Genomic DNA, 21116 nt, shown 5'->3' on the forward strand with positions numbered 1-21116 from the left:
GGGGGTTCAATATCGACATGGATTAAGCCAATTATAGGACACATCTTTCTTAGTTGATGAGAGAACTCAGAAACTGCTGAGTTACACTTTGTGGTAAACATTTTGGAATATTGCCAAAGCCGTTATAAACATTTCTGAGCTCACATTTCTAGGGAACTCTTTTAAAAATCAATTAGAAGTGAAAGTCTTTCAATGCTGGTGTTTTAAAATGTCAAGCTTGTACTACTTTTTTTCCTTGTTGTGCATCAATGGCAATATTTCAAAACTTGTATATTAAATTGATTATATTCTATAATTAAGCTATTAAAAGGGATAGAATGTACAAGTGTTCTAAAATTCATACCACAGCAGAACTTGATGGGGGGGGAGGGGTGTTTAATGAAAATAAACCCAATTAGGTAAAAAATGGAGAAAGCAAAGGAGAAAGTACAAAGTAAGAAGTATAAATGGCTACTCATATGTTATTTTAAGAGCATACTCGAGTATACTCAGTGATTCTGAACAATATTTTTTGACATTACAGGTCAACAGGTTAAAACACTAAAGGCTTTATTTATGATTCCTGAATCAGGATTTTCAGGAAAAAATCTAAATCCACTCTATGGACAATGGAAAGGATCAGTTATGAGTCTAAATTTACAAAATAGAGGCCTATTCAAGAATTTGCTATAATCAGGGTTACAATATTTATTTAAAAACATATAATATGAATGTAGATGAATATCCTACTTGCATATGTTTGAATATATATATGTATATAGCTGTTTTCTTATTAAAAAGGGATACTGTCACACCTTTTATGGCAGTACCAATATTCAAGCACTAAAAAAACCTTAATTGTGTGTCAAATACACAATGTCATATGAAACTATATATTTTTGGAAAAAATAAGATTAAAAGCTGTAACTGCCAAAAAGTGTGCTCCTTTACTCAACAAATGAATCACATATTTACTGTAGAGAGCAAAGGATTAAAATTCCTCCTGTATGTGTAACAAACACATTGATATTAATTGGTTTGTCCTTTCAAGTTGTGTTTATCTCTTCATTTCCATCACAGTTTCAAAGGTCACTCCATTCCATTTATAAATCCAATATGACAGAGATTAGTAAAAGCAAAAAGCAACAACTAAATGAGTACATCATCATGCAATCACACATCTCACAATTCATTTATCCAATTAATAAAAAATACCATCAAATGCTTCGTGGTGGGTTTTTTCAAAGCATCAAAATGGTTCTTGTCAAGATAACTTAATCATCAACATTTAGTTTCCACTGTATAGCCAATGTAGAAAGCAGTGAAATTACACCTCAGTGGAAAGACTGCCAAATAAGTATGTCTATATTTTTATAAAATAAAATAATTAAGGAAACGTATTTAGTAAATCTAGTTTATGCCTATAAAAAGTTAACAAGAGATTCTTGAAAGCTGAAATACTGGGATACAAGTATGAATGACTGAATATTTGTGTATGTGTATGTGTGTGAGAGAGAGAAAGAGAGAGATTTAGCTATTTAATTGCTAAGCTCATATATTATCATGAAGAGAAATTTAAGGAAATGAAAATAGTGCTATTATTTACTAAGAGAAATAAGAAATTTTATAGTCCTGATGCTCATTTGATATCATAATTTTTAAAAATTCTAGACTATGACCTTTTCTCTTGATATAGGCACAGGTTTGGACAATGATAGGTATATGAAAAAACAAGAAGTCAACACATACCTGTGTGCATTAAAACTGCAAGTCTAGAAGGCTGAAATTTAGGTTGTTAAAGAAAAACAATTTGACCATATTGATAAGATTAGTATTTTTTAACCTCAATATTTTTACATAAAATAAACATTGGACTTACATTGCCAATATATATATATATACCCATTGTTTTAACAAGCCCTCTTCCAAAAATGTAATTGGGTTATCCAACAGTGAAGAATGAGAGAGGAAAAACAGAACATAAGCAAAAGCAAGATAATCCAGAAAGAAGAAGCTCAGAAGACCCTGTAATACAATTTCAGCACTGAGATAAATTATAGTGAAATAAAGAAAATGGAACCTATTTCCAAAAAAAAACAGATTAAAACACATAGAACTAATTAACCAATTAATGGATTATTTATAAATTATAGACTTTTTGTTTCTAACATAAACACAAATGAAATTAAAACAACTGAAACTGGCTTCAGAAATCCCTTTTTTCTCCCATCTGTGGGATCTGTATCTCATAAAACATTAGACACTTAGAATCCTAAGGCAGAACCAAGAATGTTCACAAGGCCATTGGGTTTGAAAGTACCCTTGAATCACTCAAATAGCATAGATAGTGCCTGAGTAGAAATGATTAATCACCACATTATATTTGATAAAGTCATATCACCTTTCTATTCGTTTATTAATTTATGCTTTCTTACAGAATTGTGTGTGTGGAGTTTGTTTTGAACCTAAGCTATCTTTTTAAGTGAAATATACTTTCTGGGGGAACAGTTTAAGTAAAAATACCATTATTAAATGTTCCATTAAGATGGTGAAGTTTTCTTTCCCTGGATATCCTGAAATGTAATATATTGTATAAAACAGATTTTCCCAAAGATCTCAATTGTTGCAGTTGTATATGTAAAATTTCAGATGAATAACTTCTCTTATGAAGTTTCATTTAGAAAAAAAATGGAAAACTTTCCTGTGAATTCCTGAAATGCTGTAATTCTGCAAGGACTCAGTTGACGAAAAGACTTAAATAGGTGCCATAAAAACATGCACAGTGTTGATAAAAACACAGAGCTCACATTTTCTTATAATTTGTCTTAATTTTCCAACACCTGCATATATATATATATATATATATATATATATATATATATATATATATATATAAAACTGGATATACACACATAGCCTCTCTTCTTTGTCCCTATGCAGATTATTGCTCCTAGACTACAAATGACCCCAAGGAAGAAAGTACACTTCTTGGCTGAACAATTTATCAACAGCTTGAAGTGACAGGAATGGTGATTCAGTCCTGTGCCCCCACATATCAGATGTAGGCCACATTCTCCAGTCGGCAGAACCAGAAAGGGAAAAAGTCCCTGTCGCATTTGCCCTTTCATAGAGATGGAAATATTATTAGAAAGGACATAAACAGACTAATTAAATCACAGCAGTATGGCTGGGATGACAGCTGGTACAGCGTGTGACTGAGAAGATCCATATCTGTGAGCAGGAGGTACTTCACTTCCAATCCATTCGCTATTAGGTGCTTTCAAGCTTGCTGTGCAGACATTAAATAATAACATCTCATTTCCAAGACTAAAATGAGTAAAGAAATAAAAAAGGCTTTCTAACCAAGAAATCTTTTGTGCAACAGAGAAAAAAAAATCATTTACCACTCAGTTCTGCTTTTGAGATAAAGATGTAATAATGCCATTACCTTTCATCAGCGGGATCCTTGGAAATCAACACTCTTTGCTTATCATGCTGTGAAATACAAATAGAGCTAAAGGCAGGGTCTGCGAGGCACTGCTGCAGCGATATTAACTCACAGATCTGCCCTTTGTGAAGGAAACCGTATCCGTTTCATTAGTGCACACTCTAATTCAAAACTGTTGAAAATGAACTGCACATACTGTTTTAATAACAACATTCCTAATCATTATCAAACTGGTAATTCTCTCAGCACTGAATGTAAGGGTCTGTGTTTCCATTATAACCTGCTGTTAAAGAAAACCATATTTAAGTCCTCTCTTCTTTCCTCTTTTCCAAATGATCGAGGTTCATGGGGGTTGAGGGGAGGAGGGGGCATCAAGAATGTGCAAGATTATGTATGTCACATTATTTCATCATAAGTGAATTGACACTTTCAGGCATTTATGTCAACGATAATATTATTTACTTATTATCATTTAGTTATGCCATTGTATATTCAATTTGACAGGCCAGGATTCATACGGATGACTTTGTACAATTTTGGAATATTGGACAATTTGGAGAAGAATCAAAGTTACACGAATATGAAACACTACGTCTGGTGACGGGGCATTGGGCTCAGAGTTATAAACTTGTAGGCTCACACTCACAGTAATGTTGGACCATGAACACCCTAGTGACATCTCAAAGAATAAACTTTCTAATAGCAGGTCATCCTGAGGTATCTGAAAACTTATATCACTAAACATTATAATTTATGGATCACAAAGTTGAAGATTTATTTTAATTGTATATCATCACAGGAAGTCAAAATCTAAAACAGATACAATAATCTTACTCATGAATAACATCAGTTATCTGATACTAAAGGAGTTGAAGAAGGTCTGAGGTTATTTTAAACTGAAATGTTTGCTCCTACTATATTTTTGAAGTTTCTATGAACATTATGGCATGTTGGTGTAGATTGCCAAAGCTCATTTTTAGGGCTCTCCTCAATGAAAATCGTATTTCCAAGTCTGTCATAAATGCTCTCAATCTCCTGGAATGTGATAGAGTCTATCATATAACATATCTGAATGGATATATCTTACATTTCCTTGTTTTACGATTACAGGAATAGAACATCTTTAATTTACATTTCTTAATATGAAATGCTTGAATTATCAGGCTTAGTTCATTATCCTGTCATTAGTAGGAATAAGCAATATTAAAACTGAAACAAAAACATTAGGCTAATATTTCCTCATTATGTTCTTCAACGTCCATATAAACTAAAAAAAATCATGAAAATGAACCAGACACTAAATAAAAAGTGAAAACATTCTCTGCATTCCACTTATCTATACCATGAAATACATTTAATAATTCACACAGGAAACTAGTTTATGTCACTGATCAAACTCTGGTGATTTTCTTAATGTATAAGCATGGGTTTAGAAATACGTGCTCAAAAATTTTTAAGCGAGAAAAAAGTTCTTTTAAAAATACAAATGTATTTTTTCCATAAATGGTCACTGTTATGATCACTGGTGTTCCTCTTCTTTTATATAACCAATAAAGTTAAAAAATGTCATGAGAGAAAATGCAAAATGATGCACTTGCTAGATAATCACAAAAACGGGCCTAATAAAATGACCAGTTTTTAACATACTCATGTGTCATTTAAAAATGATCTAATTTGAAGCTATATTATATTTTTTGACAAATATTCATAATTTTACCACAATGAGATAACAACATAGATTCTTGTCTAGTTCCTTCTAACTCTAATGAAAAGAACATATATATTATAAAAGTATAAAATTTTTATCATCTTTTTTCTTATATTCAAAATAAATATTTTCTACCCTTACCTCTCATGTGTAATGGCTGCAGAATTATGTGAAATTATGTATTAAAGTATACTTAATGGTGCCTTGTTTTGGACATTTATATTATTTCATATTTGTATTTTATTTTAGAAATCACCATAAAAGCACACCTTCTTGCCTTTTATCCTCTAGGAGTTTTCAAAAATCAAAGAATCTTAAAGCTAAGAGGGTAACTGAGCATCAAGCTGCTTATTTATTAATAAGAAAGCTGAGAAATTAAGAGACTTATCTCAGTAGCTAAGTTATTTATTAGCTATGTTACTACTAGAAGCTAAATTTTCTTTTTTTTTTTTCAAAGATTTATTTATTTATTCATTCAGAGAGAGCAAAGAGAGAGGCAGAGACACAGGCAGAGGGAGAAGCAGGCTCAATGCAGGGAGCCAGACGTGGGACTCGATCCCGGGTCTCCAGGATCACACCCCGGGCTGCAGGCGGCGCTAAACCACTGCGCCACTGGGGCTGCCCCAGAAGCTAAATCTTCTGACATATTTTGCTCTCTGCTCTCCCATTTCAGTTTGTGGATGCATCTAAAAGGACTTATCTTGGTCATGCTAGAAGATGTCTAAATCTTAATAATTTTTGATAATTTTAAGTTAGCAGTTTATTCCTTATATTTTCATATTAGAATGCCATATTTAGAAATATTTAATGTGGAAAAATGCCAGAAATACTAAATATCTACAAATTCATTAAAATTTATGAAAGAGTGGCTTACTACTTCTTAGATTTTTAATGTTGGGGTAAGCAATTTTGTGTGAAATGTCAGGATATGAAGACATCTTTTGCATAGGGAATGATGTGAACCATATGGCTTATTCACAATCGATTGAATTACAAACCATGGCAGTTCCTACACTTTCAAGAGATTCTTATGTGGTCTTTCCATTAAAATTCCACTAATGTGACATTTGTGAAAAGGTTTATGTTTGGGCATACTTTCCTCACCATATGTGAAGTCACAGAGCAAAAGCATCGATTTAAAGTGTTTATATATAAATTGACAGCTATCAGTTCTAAAGTATTTCTCATTTCATTTGTCAGAATCTTTTTGGCCTTTTAGGGTAGTCTTATGTGTGTTTCCGTGTTTACAAGACTCTGACTGTTAATATTGTTAAATTTACTCATCAGACAGGAAGAAGGATCTTACAAATCATTGTTAGGCAGAGAAACATTAAGAAAGTTCGAAAAAAAAACTTTCCACATTTAATCTGTTAAACAATGGCAAATTTCTTATGAATCAGTGATACTGTAATTGAACTGGAGACATTTTTAGAGCAAGCTTGCTTTGGCTTTTTCACCCTCCGATTTGGAATCTGCTCACAGTACTGCCAGCTTAACCAAAAAGGATTAACTCTCATATCCAACTGAGAACACAGATAATTCTCAGTAATTGGTAAAAAATGAAGATGAATGGGGCTGAGAGATAAGGAGCAATTAGCTCATCAGCAGTTACAGCTGTGCACTCAATCCGGATCCATCTCTTGAGCCTCGGCCCCTTTTAAAGAACCTAAGCAGAATAAGCATAGGACACCCCTCCCCAAAAAATTGCTGTACCTGCCCATCATTTCTCTAGTCTTCCATTTTATTTCCTTACTATACAAAGACACCTGTCATAGCATGCTATGTAAATTACTACCTCTCTCAGGACCTATGTCTAAAGCCAATCTTCTTTTTAAACTTTTTTTTTTTATAACAGAAACCAAATGACTACTGTAGACACTCTTAAATTCCCTGTCAATCGTTTCATTATAGCAGCATCATCTGTTTGAAAATATAAGCAATTCCCTCATCTAATTATAGGAAGGATTTGAGGTTCATTAACATTGCCAAGGCAGAGGATCCAATGTGCAACTGCAGAGCTCTGCTTGGTGGCCTGTGTTCTCAGTTTCCTTTTATTTGCTTTCTCAAGGTCTCCAAGACTTTTTCCTGAGATCATAAAATTAATTTTTCTTCCAAATACACACGTGAGTTAGAAGAAAGGAAATGACTACAGTATAAACTATTATATTTCTTCAGGAATGGTTTTTTTGTTTTTTTCCAAGAAAAAAAAAGATAAGAGGATGGTCAGCTGGGTAAGATAATTTTATCTCCTATCTGCCTGGCTTTTCTTCCTTTTTTTTTTTTTTTTTTTTGTTATTGTTGTTGGCTGATGGACAGAAATAAGGAGTAAGGAATATTATGGAAGAACACAGCCATTCATCCCAAACTCAAGTTCTGGTGTTTACTTGAAATTCTTACATCCTCGTTAACTATTGCAAGCTTAAGAAAATGAAAAGGAATCATACATTTCAGGCATGTGAGATGTGTGCAGTTTGTGGGTCACTGCATCGGTATACTCTTGCTTGGGTTCCACAGTGTTCAGGAGACATTCTGAAGTCTTAAGATTACTTCACTTCCTTAAAGAAATAACAGCAGTTAGGGGGTTCTGACTATAGTTTAAACAATGAGATTTTCTTGGGACATCTGTTTTGAGATCACATTTTGAATAGATATGAACTCATTTCCTACTAAGCAAGCAATCTACTATTGTTGATAGCTGTTTACCAGTTCTATGAGTCAGATATTAGCTAGTGGCAAAGGTCCCTCTTAAATCCTCCGAGTATTCTTTAAACTGTGTACATAGTGTTTTCCTTAAATAAAATGTTAAGAGAAGGTAAAAATGCAGTCTTTTCCTGCCTCCTGGTAAATTATAGTGCACAAAGTCTTGCACTTGGGAATAATATTTAATGTATTTATCTTTAAAGAGTCATTTCCTTTGTTGTCATTAGTTAAGGGAATACGATATTAGGTTTAACAAGTATTTAAATAACATAGAAACTACTGAGATGCTCACTATGTCAATATTTATATAGCATTTAAAAACTAGAAGTAAAAATAAGTTTCCTTTATTTAGATTAAATCGACTGTGATTAACTTAGTATCCTCAAAAATGTGCATGATGCCTCCCCCCAAAAAAAGATAAGCAGATAAAAACACAGCTATAGATACTGTGGGATTGACCTTGGGTTCACCGGTTTTAAATTCTGCTTTTCCAATATCCCAGTCCCAATTTCCAAGCAGCATTTTTTTTAAGCTGGTTATGTAGATCAGTCCTTAAAGCAAAAAAATAGCAATTTATCTGGCCTGTATGTTGTGGATAGTGTTGCCACTAAAAAGAATCCAGGACATTTTTCCTTCTTATCTGCAATGTAGCTCATATCAGCCAACCTGTCACAAGATAGTACTTGATATAAACAAGAGATTGCAAAGACATCTCAGTAATCAATATCAGGATGGCTACAGTATGGAAACCCCAACCAGTGCATATCATTTGTCTCAGCATCTATTTCTATGGCCAAATGAAGCATTAATTCAAATCATAAATCTATGGTGATTTAAATCTGGGAATGAGCACCTGCCTGCTTTAATGATTTATTTTGTACATTTCAGTAAGCAGGAGATTTGTCCATATGAACTGACAGGTCACCTTCAGATGCCAGGAGCAGACTGTTTATCACCATGCAGACTAGCATCTCATCTTAGCAAGTAAATATTAAACTAAAAGAATCCAATTGATTGTGGATGAGGGAGAATGGAGACACGGCCATATATTTTACTCAGCGTGCTGATGCCTCACTCGGATCTATCCTGAAGTCCTCACTTCTTCCTAAAGTGATCATTCTGTTGGAAAGATGTGAGCTCAAGGTTACCATGCAAAATTGGGATAAAAAATAATTATTTGTCAGTGTCATAGATTTCTCTAAACACCTTTTTTGGGGGCTAATTTTGACAATTCATTGTTAAGAACTGGAAGGAGTCATGTGTAATAAAAATGCCTCTTCGCCTCACTAAGTCAAATCAAACCAAACCAAACAAACACAAAATCTGTTTCCAGAGGCAGTAAGGATTTACTTACAACCGGGGTGGGGGGCGGGGGTAGGGGGTGCAGTGTTCCTATACAGGAGAGCCTAAAATGTTTAAGATAACTTGTGAGCCAGATGAGTACAAGAAAAAGAAGAAAACCTGAATTGATTTCAAAAATGTCACTGTATTTGGGCAGGGCTGAGCAGCAACAATACATCATGTAAGTAGCACCTCTCTGAGGGGTTTCACTCCTTCAAAGAGACAATTGATAGATTCATGAGAGCAGTAAGTTTGTATTCTGAAATATAGGCCTTTGAGATTCTTGGGATTCCTTCTGGAATTCATATGCTTCAGTGCCACTTCCTAAGCACCTTGTGCTAGCTGAAGCTCCTGGATCTAGCATATCCTGTTTTGACTGCCTGCTTACATAGCCATCCCTCCCATGGACTGTATGGCCCCTGAATTCTGGGACTAGATTACAGTTATTTTGTGTAACTAGAATGGGTTAAAATCAAAGGCACAACAAAAGCCAAGTGATACAATAACTCCCCCCAAATTTACTCACAGGCCTGCAGTGTAACAAATAGGAAAATAGAGAATAGGAAAACAGAAAAGGAAATAGTTAATGATTGTAAAAAAAAAAAAAAAGGTCATTTTCAGGAGGCAAATGTGGAAACATAATAATAATAGCAAAAGCAGTACCAATATGACTAACCTTACTGGTGACCAAACAATGTGATAAGCAGACATTGTAGTAAATAAACACTTGACAAATAGGATCTTCTTTCATTCTCATGATTTGATATTATTATGCCATTTTCCAGACATGCAATGTTAGGCTCAGAAAGTTTAGATAACTTCTCAAAGTCACAGAGCAGGTAATTGCTGAACACTTACCAAGAGGCAGGCACTATTGTCAGAATGAAAAAAGAAGGGGGGTGCGGATGCATATAAAGCGACTGCCCAATTCAACAACTACTTCGGTTTGTGCAAGCTCAACCCCAATACCCACCAGTCCCCTATACCTTCCTTACCCAACCCTTCCACCAAACCTTCTTTCCCTGATCTCTAGCAAAAGAAGGGGGGTGCTCTGGAAAGATAATAAATCATAAATTCTTATGTGGCATGTGAGAATAGAATAAAAATGACAATGATAACATGTATCCCCAAACTAGTTACTGACATCTAACAGAAATGATCTACTTGCCTCAAGGACTGGCAATGACATCAATGTTAATGCACTCTAAAAATATTAAGACTCTGTAGGAAAATTCAAATAAATTTCTGCTCCTGATTCAAACTGGTGTCAGTTGGTGGGGGTCAAAACCAAAAAGCAATATAAATTGCCAACTAAATACCTTGATGGAAGAAAAGTGATTTCTGCCAACTAGAACACAAAAGAAAAATCAAATTGTTTCTTTTTTAAGTCATTATGGTAGCCTATGTACCAAAAACAATTAAGGTAAACCTCAATTTGGTCAACAGGCAAATATTATTCTATAATAGCAAATATGAAATGTATGTCAATGCCTAATTATGAGCCATGTTCTCCTTATCTTATACCTATTGGATTTTCCAAAGTCAACTTCTGCTCTGCTGCTCAGGAAATTCAAAGAGAGATATCATGTTTTAATATCTTTTGTTTTCAATGTTATTAAATTGCCTAATTTAAATATTCCTCCTCTTAACACCAACTATTAAGAACAGTCTGCATTAAACTCTTATCCTTCTAAAATTATGAAAACAACCCAGACTGTTGTACAATGGTCACTAAAATTTATAGTAGCCAATTACTTGTTTTTAAAAGTGTCTAATTTTGTTCTACTTTATAGGTCAAAGAAAAAGACTGCTTATTTAAAACAAACAAACAAACATGTACTTAATAGTTCTAATAGGAATATTATAATTCATTCATTTACTTCAAAACTGTTTTTAATTTTCAAAAGTCTGAATTTATGTGTGTGAACCATGACCTTAACAACCCACAGCCCTCCATCCTCCCCCTAGGATCACCAGAAATGCAAGCACTCATGTTTTCCTTCATCCCGTCCAGCTGTAGAGCCATAGCTTTGGCTCTTTTTCATATCTTTTCATCCTTCTAAGAATTGCCACCATCTTCTTTATAACCTATTCTCAAACTGAACCCCTTATTGCCACCCCTCTTCTATTTCCCTTGTGTAGTGCTATGGAAAAATTCTGCTTTCCCCTTTTCTACTCTATTAGAAACTACCCTTTGGCATCACTGAAGCAATGGTATTTTGTGTATTGTACATATATTTGACAATTACTCCCTACTCTATCATTCATATCTAGTGTGTGCTCCCATGGAAGATGTATCCCATTGTAAGAATGATGATTACTACAATCCATAGTATTTTTTCAAATACCCTTAACTATATGTCATATTGGACAGAAAGGAGAGAGCTGCTTTTTATCTAAAGAAATAATCTATTAAAACACTGCATGGAAAAGAAAATTTAATTGAACTGCCCTGAATTACTGTGTCCTTCATGAACATATGTTGGATATAGTATCTTACACTATCTTAGAATAGCTAAATTTCTCTTGCTAAATATATTTTGAGCATGGTTTCTACATTTTAAAGAGAAACAATACAGTGTAGTAGCAGAATACAATGTTTTATCTTACCAACACACAGATGCTTGAGATACCATCAATATTAAAGTTAAACCATATATGTGAAGTTGTTTTTGAAAAAACGAACTACTCAAATGAATTCTGCAAAGAGAAAGCTGTTGGTTTTGGTTTAAACAGTGACTATTAAATTTCATCTCTTTTTCCACATTTCAAGAACGGAAAAAAAAATCAACAGAAATTAAAGTAGTACATTTACAATGAGAGAAATTGGTAATGGTTATATACAGAAAGAATTCTCAACATAATTCTTATTCTCGGCAGCACATGAAAAAATTGAGTTTATATGTTCTGTTGCTGATGCAAACTTATTTGATAACAAATCCATGAGGAATTAAAAAGATAAAGTATGGGTTTGTCTGTAAATATTTTTGTCACCTTACCTTTCCCCCCAATGTAACAAGATCTTCAAAATGGATCTTTGAGTAAAAAACTGATAACTACCCTCTAAAAAGACACTGATATAATCAATATTTTAAATTTCTGATTATTGGGGCACCTGGGTAGCTCAGTGGGTTAAGTGTCTAACTCTTGATTTTGGCTCAGGTCACAATCTCAGAGTCCTGAGGTAGAGCCCCATGTGGGGCTTTGCACTGGGAGTGAGGCCTGCTTAAGATCTTCTCTCTCCCTCTGCTCTTCCCCACCTACTTACACACACTCTCTATGAAAGCAAAACTACACTAAATCAAAATTCTGTTTTTAAAACTTGATTGTATTATGAAAGATGCTAACTGAATGCTGTTAGAAGTTGCATATATAAAGTTGGTCCTATATTTAAAAATTATGTTGTTAATTATTTAGAGTGCATGTTGTTAGAGGTGCAAATGGTATATACACTGTTTTCTAAGCTAAAAGTACCAGCTTCTTAAATGGGGACCCAATAGTTTTGTCCTGAAAAGAAAGTAATTTGGTAGCCACATGATCACAAAAGTTTCCGTGAATATACAACTTACCAACACTTGAATTCATATCCCCATTTTCAGAATCTGCTCCATGTTGGTTATTACTGGCATGATAGTTGCTCATGGCTTCCAATTTGATTTTTTTCACCTTCATTGCTTCGGCAATGGCTGCGTTGGTAGCAGCGGCAGCTGCTGCGGCTGCTGCTGTCAGACCTTAAAAGAATAAATTAAAAACAAGGTAATTCAAATGCAGATCTTTCATGTAATAGTCCATGTACTTTATAGAGCACACATACAAACATATTAGAATATCTGATTCCTCTATGCAACACTCTGATAACCTATGTTCATTCCTGACTAGCCAATGAAACAAAATTGATATGATAGGTAGAAAGCACTCTCAACTCCCAAATTAAATATTAGCAGAAACATAATTCGTACATAGGAGGACAGAGGTAGAAAAGCATCCAGGATTCCCTCTCAAACAAACCAATTTGAGTATGTTACTCCCTGCTTCAAATCATCTGCAACTACCTGGGGTGTGGGGTGTGGGTGGGGGTTCTGAACTGTTTAGCTTAATACACAAAGCCTTTTATTGGAAAGTGCAAACCTACCTACTTGCTCCATTTCCTCATCCTCAGGCCACCCTCCAGCTACCTGAACATGCCACCAAAACGCATGCGTGCCCTGCCTCTTGAAGCTTGTGCTTTCACACATTCATTTCCTTTGGAATAACCTTGCCCCACAGCTCCCGTCCCTAACTTCTCATCCCACAGCATTCTAGTCCCAGAGCGAACACTTTAAACCACTGTGCCATGTTTGTCTGGAAACAATTCACATCTATTCATCCAGAGAACAGGAGGTAGGAGCGGACCTGAGGATTAGAAATAGAATTTGAGGCCAGATTACGGTAGAACAGAAAGCTAGAGCCATGCTTTAGGTACAGGCTATAGATAGCAGAGCTTCTGGGGCATGAGAGTGGTTTGTTTTTCTTAAATGTGTGAACTTTTACCAGGTCAGTTCACTTCATCCTGGCATCCCTCATCTGCAAAATGACAGACACTGCAATATCTGGATAATTTCTCCTAATTCTAAAACTTTTACATTCTAGGAAAGGATATAGATCCCCACTCTCCATACTCTTTTTGCTATGGCTGCTACAGAGTTTCTAACTATAGTGCTTCAACTCGGGTTGAATTTATCTGTGTGATTTATTTCCACTCCCAGCTGGTGGATTAGAGACTGAACACCTCTCTCTTCTTTTCCTCCCCACTAATCATCACTTCTGGTTACTACGGCAAATAAGTTACAACCTCAGAAAGTCTTTTTTTCCTCCCTAGAAATCTCTGCTATTTTTTAGAGGCTAGAAGAGCTCACCTCTCCTTCAGATCAGACCAAGAGGCCTTGACAACTTTCACCCCAATGCAACAAGACTTTCAGAATGGATCTTTGAGTGAAAAACTGATAACTACCCTCTAAAAAGGCAGTGATGTAAATTCAAATAATTCATCAGGGTCTAGACTGTACATTTGTTGCCTTTTAAGTCCCAACTTGAACTGATTCTCTCATCTTCCTATGATTGAATTTACTCCCCAGTTACTCATTTCCTTCAAAGGTGTTTCAGAACATTTTCTTTCCTGTTAAAATTCTCCTTGTCCTTGTACTTCCCAGCAACTCTCTCTTCCTCAATTTTGTTTCGTCAAAAATTTAGCCATCCCACATGCCCCATCCCGTCATTGCCTGGTGTGGTCCCATCTCTAATTTATGACATTTGCAAGGCCTTTATCTTTGCTTTTATGCAGCAGGTAAATCTTGTTCATAGCATTAAATAAGGAAGATAAAACTACAACTTGAGATGTGATTGTTATTACTATACAGATCTGAATCAAATTCAGTAGCATGAAATATAACTATATATGGTGTAGCCTTAAGCCATAAAGTCTTTTTGAGTATGGTTTCTTCATCTGTAAAGTCATTCTACTCACAAAGGGATAACATGAGGATTAAATGAGATAGATCATGCAAATAAGTTTTGTTTTGAGTGAGGGAGAGCATAGGATAGAGGAAGAAGGAGAGGGAGAGAGAATCTTAGGTGGGCTCTGACTGAGCCCACGTGGGGCTCGATCTCAGGACTCTGAGATCATGACCTAAGCTAAAATCAGGAGTCAGACACTCAATGAACTGACTAAGCTACCCAGGCATCCCTAGCCATATCATGTTGTTAAACATTAGGCATGCCCTGCATTCTACTTCCTCAAAAAGTCCATTCATATTTATGATTCCTGCAGGATTTGGCAGGCTAGCCATAGCCCCCTTAGCTAGAAGAATCTTACTTCTCCTTACCTGATGACATGAACCCTTACTTCTAAAAATATTTTTCATAATTTTATTTATCTGCTTTTTAAAAGATTTTAGTTATTTATTCATTAGAGACAGAGAGAGAGAGAGGCAGAGACACAGGCAGAGGGAGAAGCAGGCTCTACTCAGGGAGCCTGATGTGGGACTCGATCCCAGGACTCCAGGATCACACCCTGGGCCAAAGATAGGCACTAAACCACTGAGCCACCCAGACGTCCCTTATCTAATCTTATTTATGCTACTCTCCTATGTATCCACTTGACAATCTATCCCCATAGCTTTACATTTCTAATAAAAATTTCAAAAGATACACAGTGGTTCCCCCCTTATCCACGGAAGATATGTTCCAAGACCTCCAACGGATACCTGAAACCATAGATAGTGCAGAACCTTATACATACTGTGTTTTTTCTATACTTATGTACCAATGTCGAAGTTTAATGTATCGATTAGGAAGTAAGAGATTAACAATAAAATAGAACAGTTATAACGAACATACCATAATAAAAGGTGAATGTCATCTCTGTCTTTCTCCCTCAAAATATCTCATCATACTGCACTCACCCTTCTTGTGATGATGTGAGATGATAAATAGCCACGTGATGAGACAGAGTGAGGGGAATGACATAGGCACTATGACATAGTGTTGGTTACTATGGACCTTCGATGATTTGCCAGAAGGAGGATCATCTGCTTCCAGACAGTGGCTGACCAAACTGGGAGAAGGAGACTGCAGATGAGAGGGGGCGGGGAGACACGACTACTGGAAGCACATGACTCATATGTGCTATAACCGAACTATATAATACTTACACTGATTTTTTAGTCTACTTTAATGAAGACAGGAAAAAAGCTCTGACATTTTCAGCAGTTGCTGATTTTAGTCCCTAACTCACCTGGCTCACAATTCTAATTCTAGCTTTTAAATTCGGGCCATTTTTAACATTTCCTCAACTCCTTCTTGTGCCAGCTGCCATCTTTCTTTCAATGGAGTCCTGCAGCAGCCTCTCAAGAGTTTCCACTTTCTCCACTTCCAATCTCACCACAACACAGTAACCATAATCTCGTGGGAAGAGGGATATCTGGGTGGCTCAATCGTTGAGCATCTGCCTTTGGCTCAGGTTGTGATCCCAAGAACCTGGGATCTGGGATCAAGTCCCACATCGGGCTCCCCAGAGGGAGCCTGCTTCTCCATCTGCCTATGTCTCTGTCTCTCTCTGTGTCTCTCATGTATAAATAAATAAAATCTTTTAAAAAAAATCTTGTAGGAAGGAAAATCCAATCATGAAATTCAATGCCGGCTCTTAGGAGGAAGCAAGGTGCTCAACACAGCTGTCAGGCCCGTCATGCTCAGTCCCTCTCCTACCTGTGTAGCATCATCCATTCCTCAGGTCCCACTTGCTGTCTGTGCTCTAGACACTCAGCCTTCTCCCACTTCCTCTAAGGGACTATATTCCTTCTTTCAAGCCAGATTTTGCATGTGTTCCCATTTCTAGAAAAGCTCTTCTATCCCTGCCACAGACCGGCCAGGATATCCATTATCTGATGGCTTAAAAATTATGCTCTAGGAGCAGCAGGCTCAAGCTCCTGACTCTTCAATCTACCTGGGAAACAGCAATCAACATTTCAAGAATCAGCTCAAAATTCATTTCTCAAGATATGACCTTACCTACTCCTCTAGAGAAAAGCTAGCCATCCACTCGTTTGTGTTCTCAACCTGCTCTACGTGAGTTTGCCATCCTTTGTGCAGCAGAATCACCTATGGAGCTTTTGACCCATGCAAATTGCTGAGTCCTACCATAGGACATTCTGTCGGGGACTCCTGCATCTGTATGTTTTGGGGTTCATTTCATTGTTCCCCAAGTCATTTCAGTGTGCCATCTGAGAAGAGAAACTCAGTCCCTTGAATTCTTTAATGCTTCTTAGGTGGGGGGCAGGGAGGTGGAAGGGTGGTTACCATAGGGGGAAGGGTAGGTTTAAGACTAGCTCCTATAAAAAAAAAAAAAAAAAAAAAAAAGACTAGCTCCTATAACTAGGTTATAACACCAAAAGGACAGAAATACACCCCTAATATATGTATCCCAAACACCTACCACAGTGCCTGCCACAAACTCTCACTGAATGAAAAAACACTTCTGAAACTAGATCACTTGGACAGCCATAGGAGAAATATGGTCACTATTTTAACAATATCTATGTAAGTAATTTAAAGCATTATGTTGATGTTACAATTAATGTGAATATACTAGGAGTAGCAAATTTCATGAATTTAATGCAACACATGGACTCTCCCAAGCCACATCTGCCTCAGGCTGGAAAAAAAATCACAAAAGGTTCACCCACCCTCTGTATTTATTGTACTTTCTGTTGGCCTCTCAATGGCCCTTTCAAATCTCTGATGTAATTCTCAAATCCCCTCCAACTTGCTCTTAGAAAGAGGTATCATTGTATATTTTGTTCCAAAATGAAGTTGTCTTTGAAAGAAAGTATAAGTTCAAAAAATACCTCTAGCTTTTGTTCTACTTATAGAGAACTCAGACTGTGAAAACATTTTCATGTAACCAAGAATTGTCTGCTTGCTGTCTGTGCTCTAGACACTTCAGCCTTCTCCCACTTCCTCTAAGGGACTATATTCCTTCTTTCAAGCCAGATTTTGTACATGACATTTACCATGTACGTTTACCTCCCTGCCTCATCCTTTTCTCAGAGCGCTTTTCCCCTTGCCTCAGATTCATGGAGATTTTTTTTTTAAGATTTTATTTATTCCTGAGAGACAAACAAAGAGAGGCAGAGACATAGGCAGAGGAAGAAGCAGGCTCTCTGCAGGGAGCCCAACTAGGGATTCAATCCCAGGACCCTGGGATCATTCGCTGAGCTAAAGGCAGATGCTCAACCACTGAGCCATCAAAGCATCCCCACAGAGATTTTTGTTATGTCCTCCTTCAGTATCCTACCCCCAAGTACATTATACTGCAAATCTGCTATTGTTCTAACTCTTCCCAATCAAGACGAACCATTTTTACCTCAGAACTAGGTAATTTAGTGTTTCTCAAAGTGATAGTCAACATCAAATCCAGGTGCCTTGCATGGTAAAGTTTGAGATTATCTTTCCCAGGGACATATTCAGAGACAATGTCTGGGATGGATTGAGGAATCAGTGTTTTTACCTTTACAGCTAACAAACAGGTTGATACACTGCCCTTAGATTATTGGATGACAGTAATTTACACTAAAGTATGTCTGCATCTTACAATAAAAGTTTACTAACCAAGCAGATCATCATTGCAGTTGTTTTCAGAAGTGAGTATGCTTGAGAATCAACAAGGGAACTTATTAAAACATAAAATCAGGTTCAATCAAGGAATCAGAATGTGAGAGATACTGCTCTAGTAGGATGCAGACTTTTGTCAAAATAAGTCTTCTTGTGCCTTAAGCCTGCCACAGCAGAAGCAGAAAGGCCAGCCAGGTAATGTGCCACTTCGGTGTGTTACTGATGCAGCAATCCTGCCCATTATTAGCTCCAGCAACCACTTACATGTATGAATCTATTCGGCATGTACAGCAACTGTTCCTGAAACAGCTTGGGTTATCACTCCTGGTTCTTTAACTGATAAGAGTTTCACCAGATTTCCTTCTCTCATTGAGAGAAAAATTACAAATATGTGTGTGTGTTTGATTATATGATGAAGGAAAAAATAAATAATCTCTTATACTAAGGAATGATTAACCCACCTATTTTACCTCACCAAACTTACTTTTTTACACTCTCAAAGAACATTTAAATATCTCATATGCCAAAACAAAAACATATACTAAACTCGAAGTTAAACATTATATAATTTCATTTTCTTCACAAGATCTTAAATCCAATGTAATTAACAGGGGAGAAACTTACATGTATACTTAACACTCATTTCACACTAATAGAATAATGGATTGAGAAATATTTTGTTTTAAAAAGACATTTTTCTTCAGAGGAAGGATAGTAAGTCATAGTTTGTATACTCCGAGACCTCCAATTGGCCCTCAGGAAAGGGATTGTACATCAAAATTAGGTTAAAGACCATAAGCCTTATATTTAGGTTTCTTCTTCTTTCCTGTTAAATGTCTATAAGCTCTACATTTATATTATAAAAAAATAAATAGATTTTTACAAAGAATTTTAAAACATAGCCTTTCATATTATTGTCTGAATTATAATACAAACACATGCTGAGAGCTTCATTCTGCTCTGCTCCTTCAGAGAAAATTCTATATTATCTTATTAACTGCATATTGTTAGAAGTTTATTTTATTCTTAACTTGGCTCATATATTTCTTTTACTTTTATTTTTTGACGCTCTACTAAAATCTTTAAAGTTCTAGTTGAGGTCAGGCCCCGTGGACCAGCAGTTTAGCACCGCCTTCAGCCCAGGGTGTGATCCTGGAGACCTGGGATCGACTCCCACATCAGGCTCCCTGAATGGAGCCTGCTTCTCCCTCCGCCTGTGTCTCTGCCTCTCTCTCTCTCTCTGTCTCTCATGAATAAGTAAATAAAATCTTTAAAAAAATTAAATAAAATAAAGTTCTAGTTGAATAAGTGACTGTCATGGAAATTACTAGTTATCTAAACTCACTATCATATAGGGAGTAAATACATGATGCTTAAAAAACAATACGCGCTCTAAAAAGCCATATAAACTTTGGACAATATGCATCAAATTTATCTGGGATACTGCTGCAAGTTATATAATTCCCAAGGCTTCAAAATTCCCATCTTTAAAACAGAGATATCAATTCTGACATGATAGGGATGTTGTAGAGAATAAAGGCAAAATAATATATGCAACAGCATGAGCACATACTAAGCCTCCGCAAAATGGTAGTAAATATTATCAAGTAACCAGAATATCCATAATGCCCTTGTTTAGTTTTACCTTTGTTCAGTTACTCACAAAAATACAACTATGACAAAAGCTACCTAACAGCGTAGAGTGAGAATTTAGCCATTTGACAAATGGAAATCTAAAATCCATGTTTCTATCTAAACATTTCATTTAGTAGTCTACATTGATCATATTTATCTTAAAATCACTAAATCTCCACTCTGTGCTATATTGATACAAAGCCTTCCCTACTTCAAATTCAATATCCTAAAACCAATCCATGGGTTTATCTTCGGAAGAGATTCAGGCATTGCCACCACTTAAGAGTTTTATTTTACTTTGCAAAGATAGCATTTTTCTTCTGCTTTCAACTTTTATCAATATAGCCTTTAAATCTTTCAAATGCCGTATACGATCCTGATCACACTTTCTAAAACAAAAGAAAAGTATCCTCATTCTATTTATTTCAAATAAGTTAGTACCCCCTGTGATAAAGAGTAGATTACAACTATAGATTATAAATATCAATAAAAGAGACATATTGCTGTCAAATTCTTTCTCTGATCTGTTTGTTTGCTCATTAACTTGAAAGGTCCAATCTTTGATCTTTGGTTTCAAAGACATCAAGATGACTTCCAAATGTTTGATATGTTGTCTACTTTTACATCACATTCCATATAAAACGTATTTCCTAAAACATAACGGTTAAATAAAATGAGTTATATGCAAGAGATAGTAAGCAGTCAAAGCTTCCATATGACAGACTTTTTTATTAGTCTATGTCACTTTACCCAAATTTAGAAGAAACCATTTTAAAGATGTAGTAGATTATAGCCAATGGTAGTTATTATTAATATTCTGGAATTGATAAGTTATTTATGTCTGGCATTCTTCCTACTGATTATTCAGGGAGACAGGAGGCTTATAAATATCTCATCACTCCACCGTCACAGAAATTTCATCGACAGTGCTCATGCACAGCTATTAGCAATATGAATCTAACCATTACAAGAAGGAGGAAAATAGAACATGTGGCATTAATACGCAGTCCTGGTTCCTAACCATCTGATAGGCAGATGGTGTGAAGCGGATTCTCCAGCTGAAATGAAGGGGCACATCATTTAAAACCTTGTTTGCATTCTAACTGATAACAGTGCCATATTGATATACATGATACATCATGGCAGTATTTGAACAAT

The 21116-nt window shown here is 35.8% G+C and overlaps 1 protein-coding gene across 1 annotated transcript in view; it reads right to left on the reverse strand.

Moving 5' to 3' along the window:
- Nucleotides 1-21116, reverse strand: part of DACH1 (dachshund family transcription factor 1) — a 429427-nt gene that overhangs the window by 178096 nt on the left and 230215 nt on the right. Inside the window, exon 3 of the mRNA XM_025441318.3 lies at nucleotides 12746-12907. Within this exon, the coding sequence (XP_025297103.3) occupies nucleotides 12746-12907 (162 nt within the window). The remainder of the gene's footprint in view (nucleotides 1-12745; nucleotides 12908-21116) is intronic.

Source organism: Canis lupus, chromosome 22, assembly GCF_003254725.2.
Source record: "Canis lupus dingo isolate Sandy chromosome 22, ASM325472v2, whole genome shotgun sequence".
Lineage (NCBI taxonomy): Eukaryota > Metazoa > Chordata > Mammalia > Carnivora > Canidae > Canis > Canis lupus.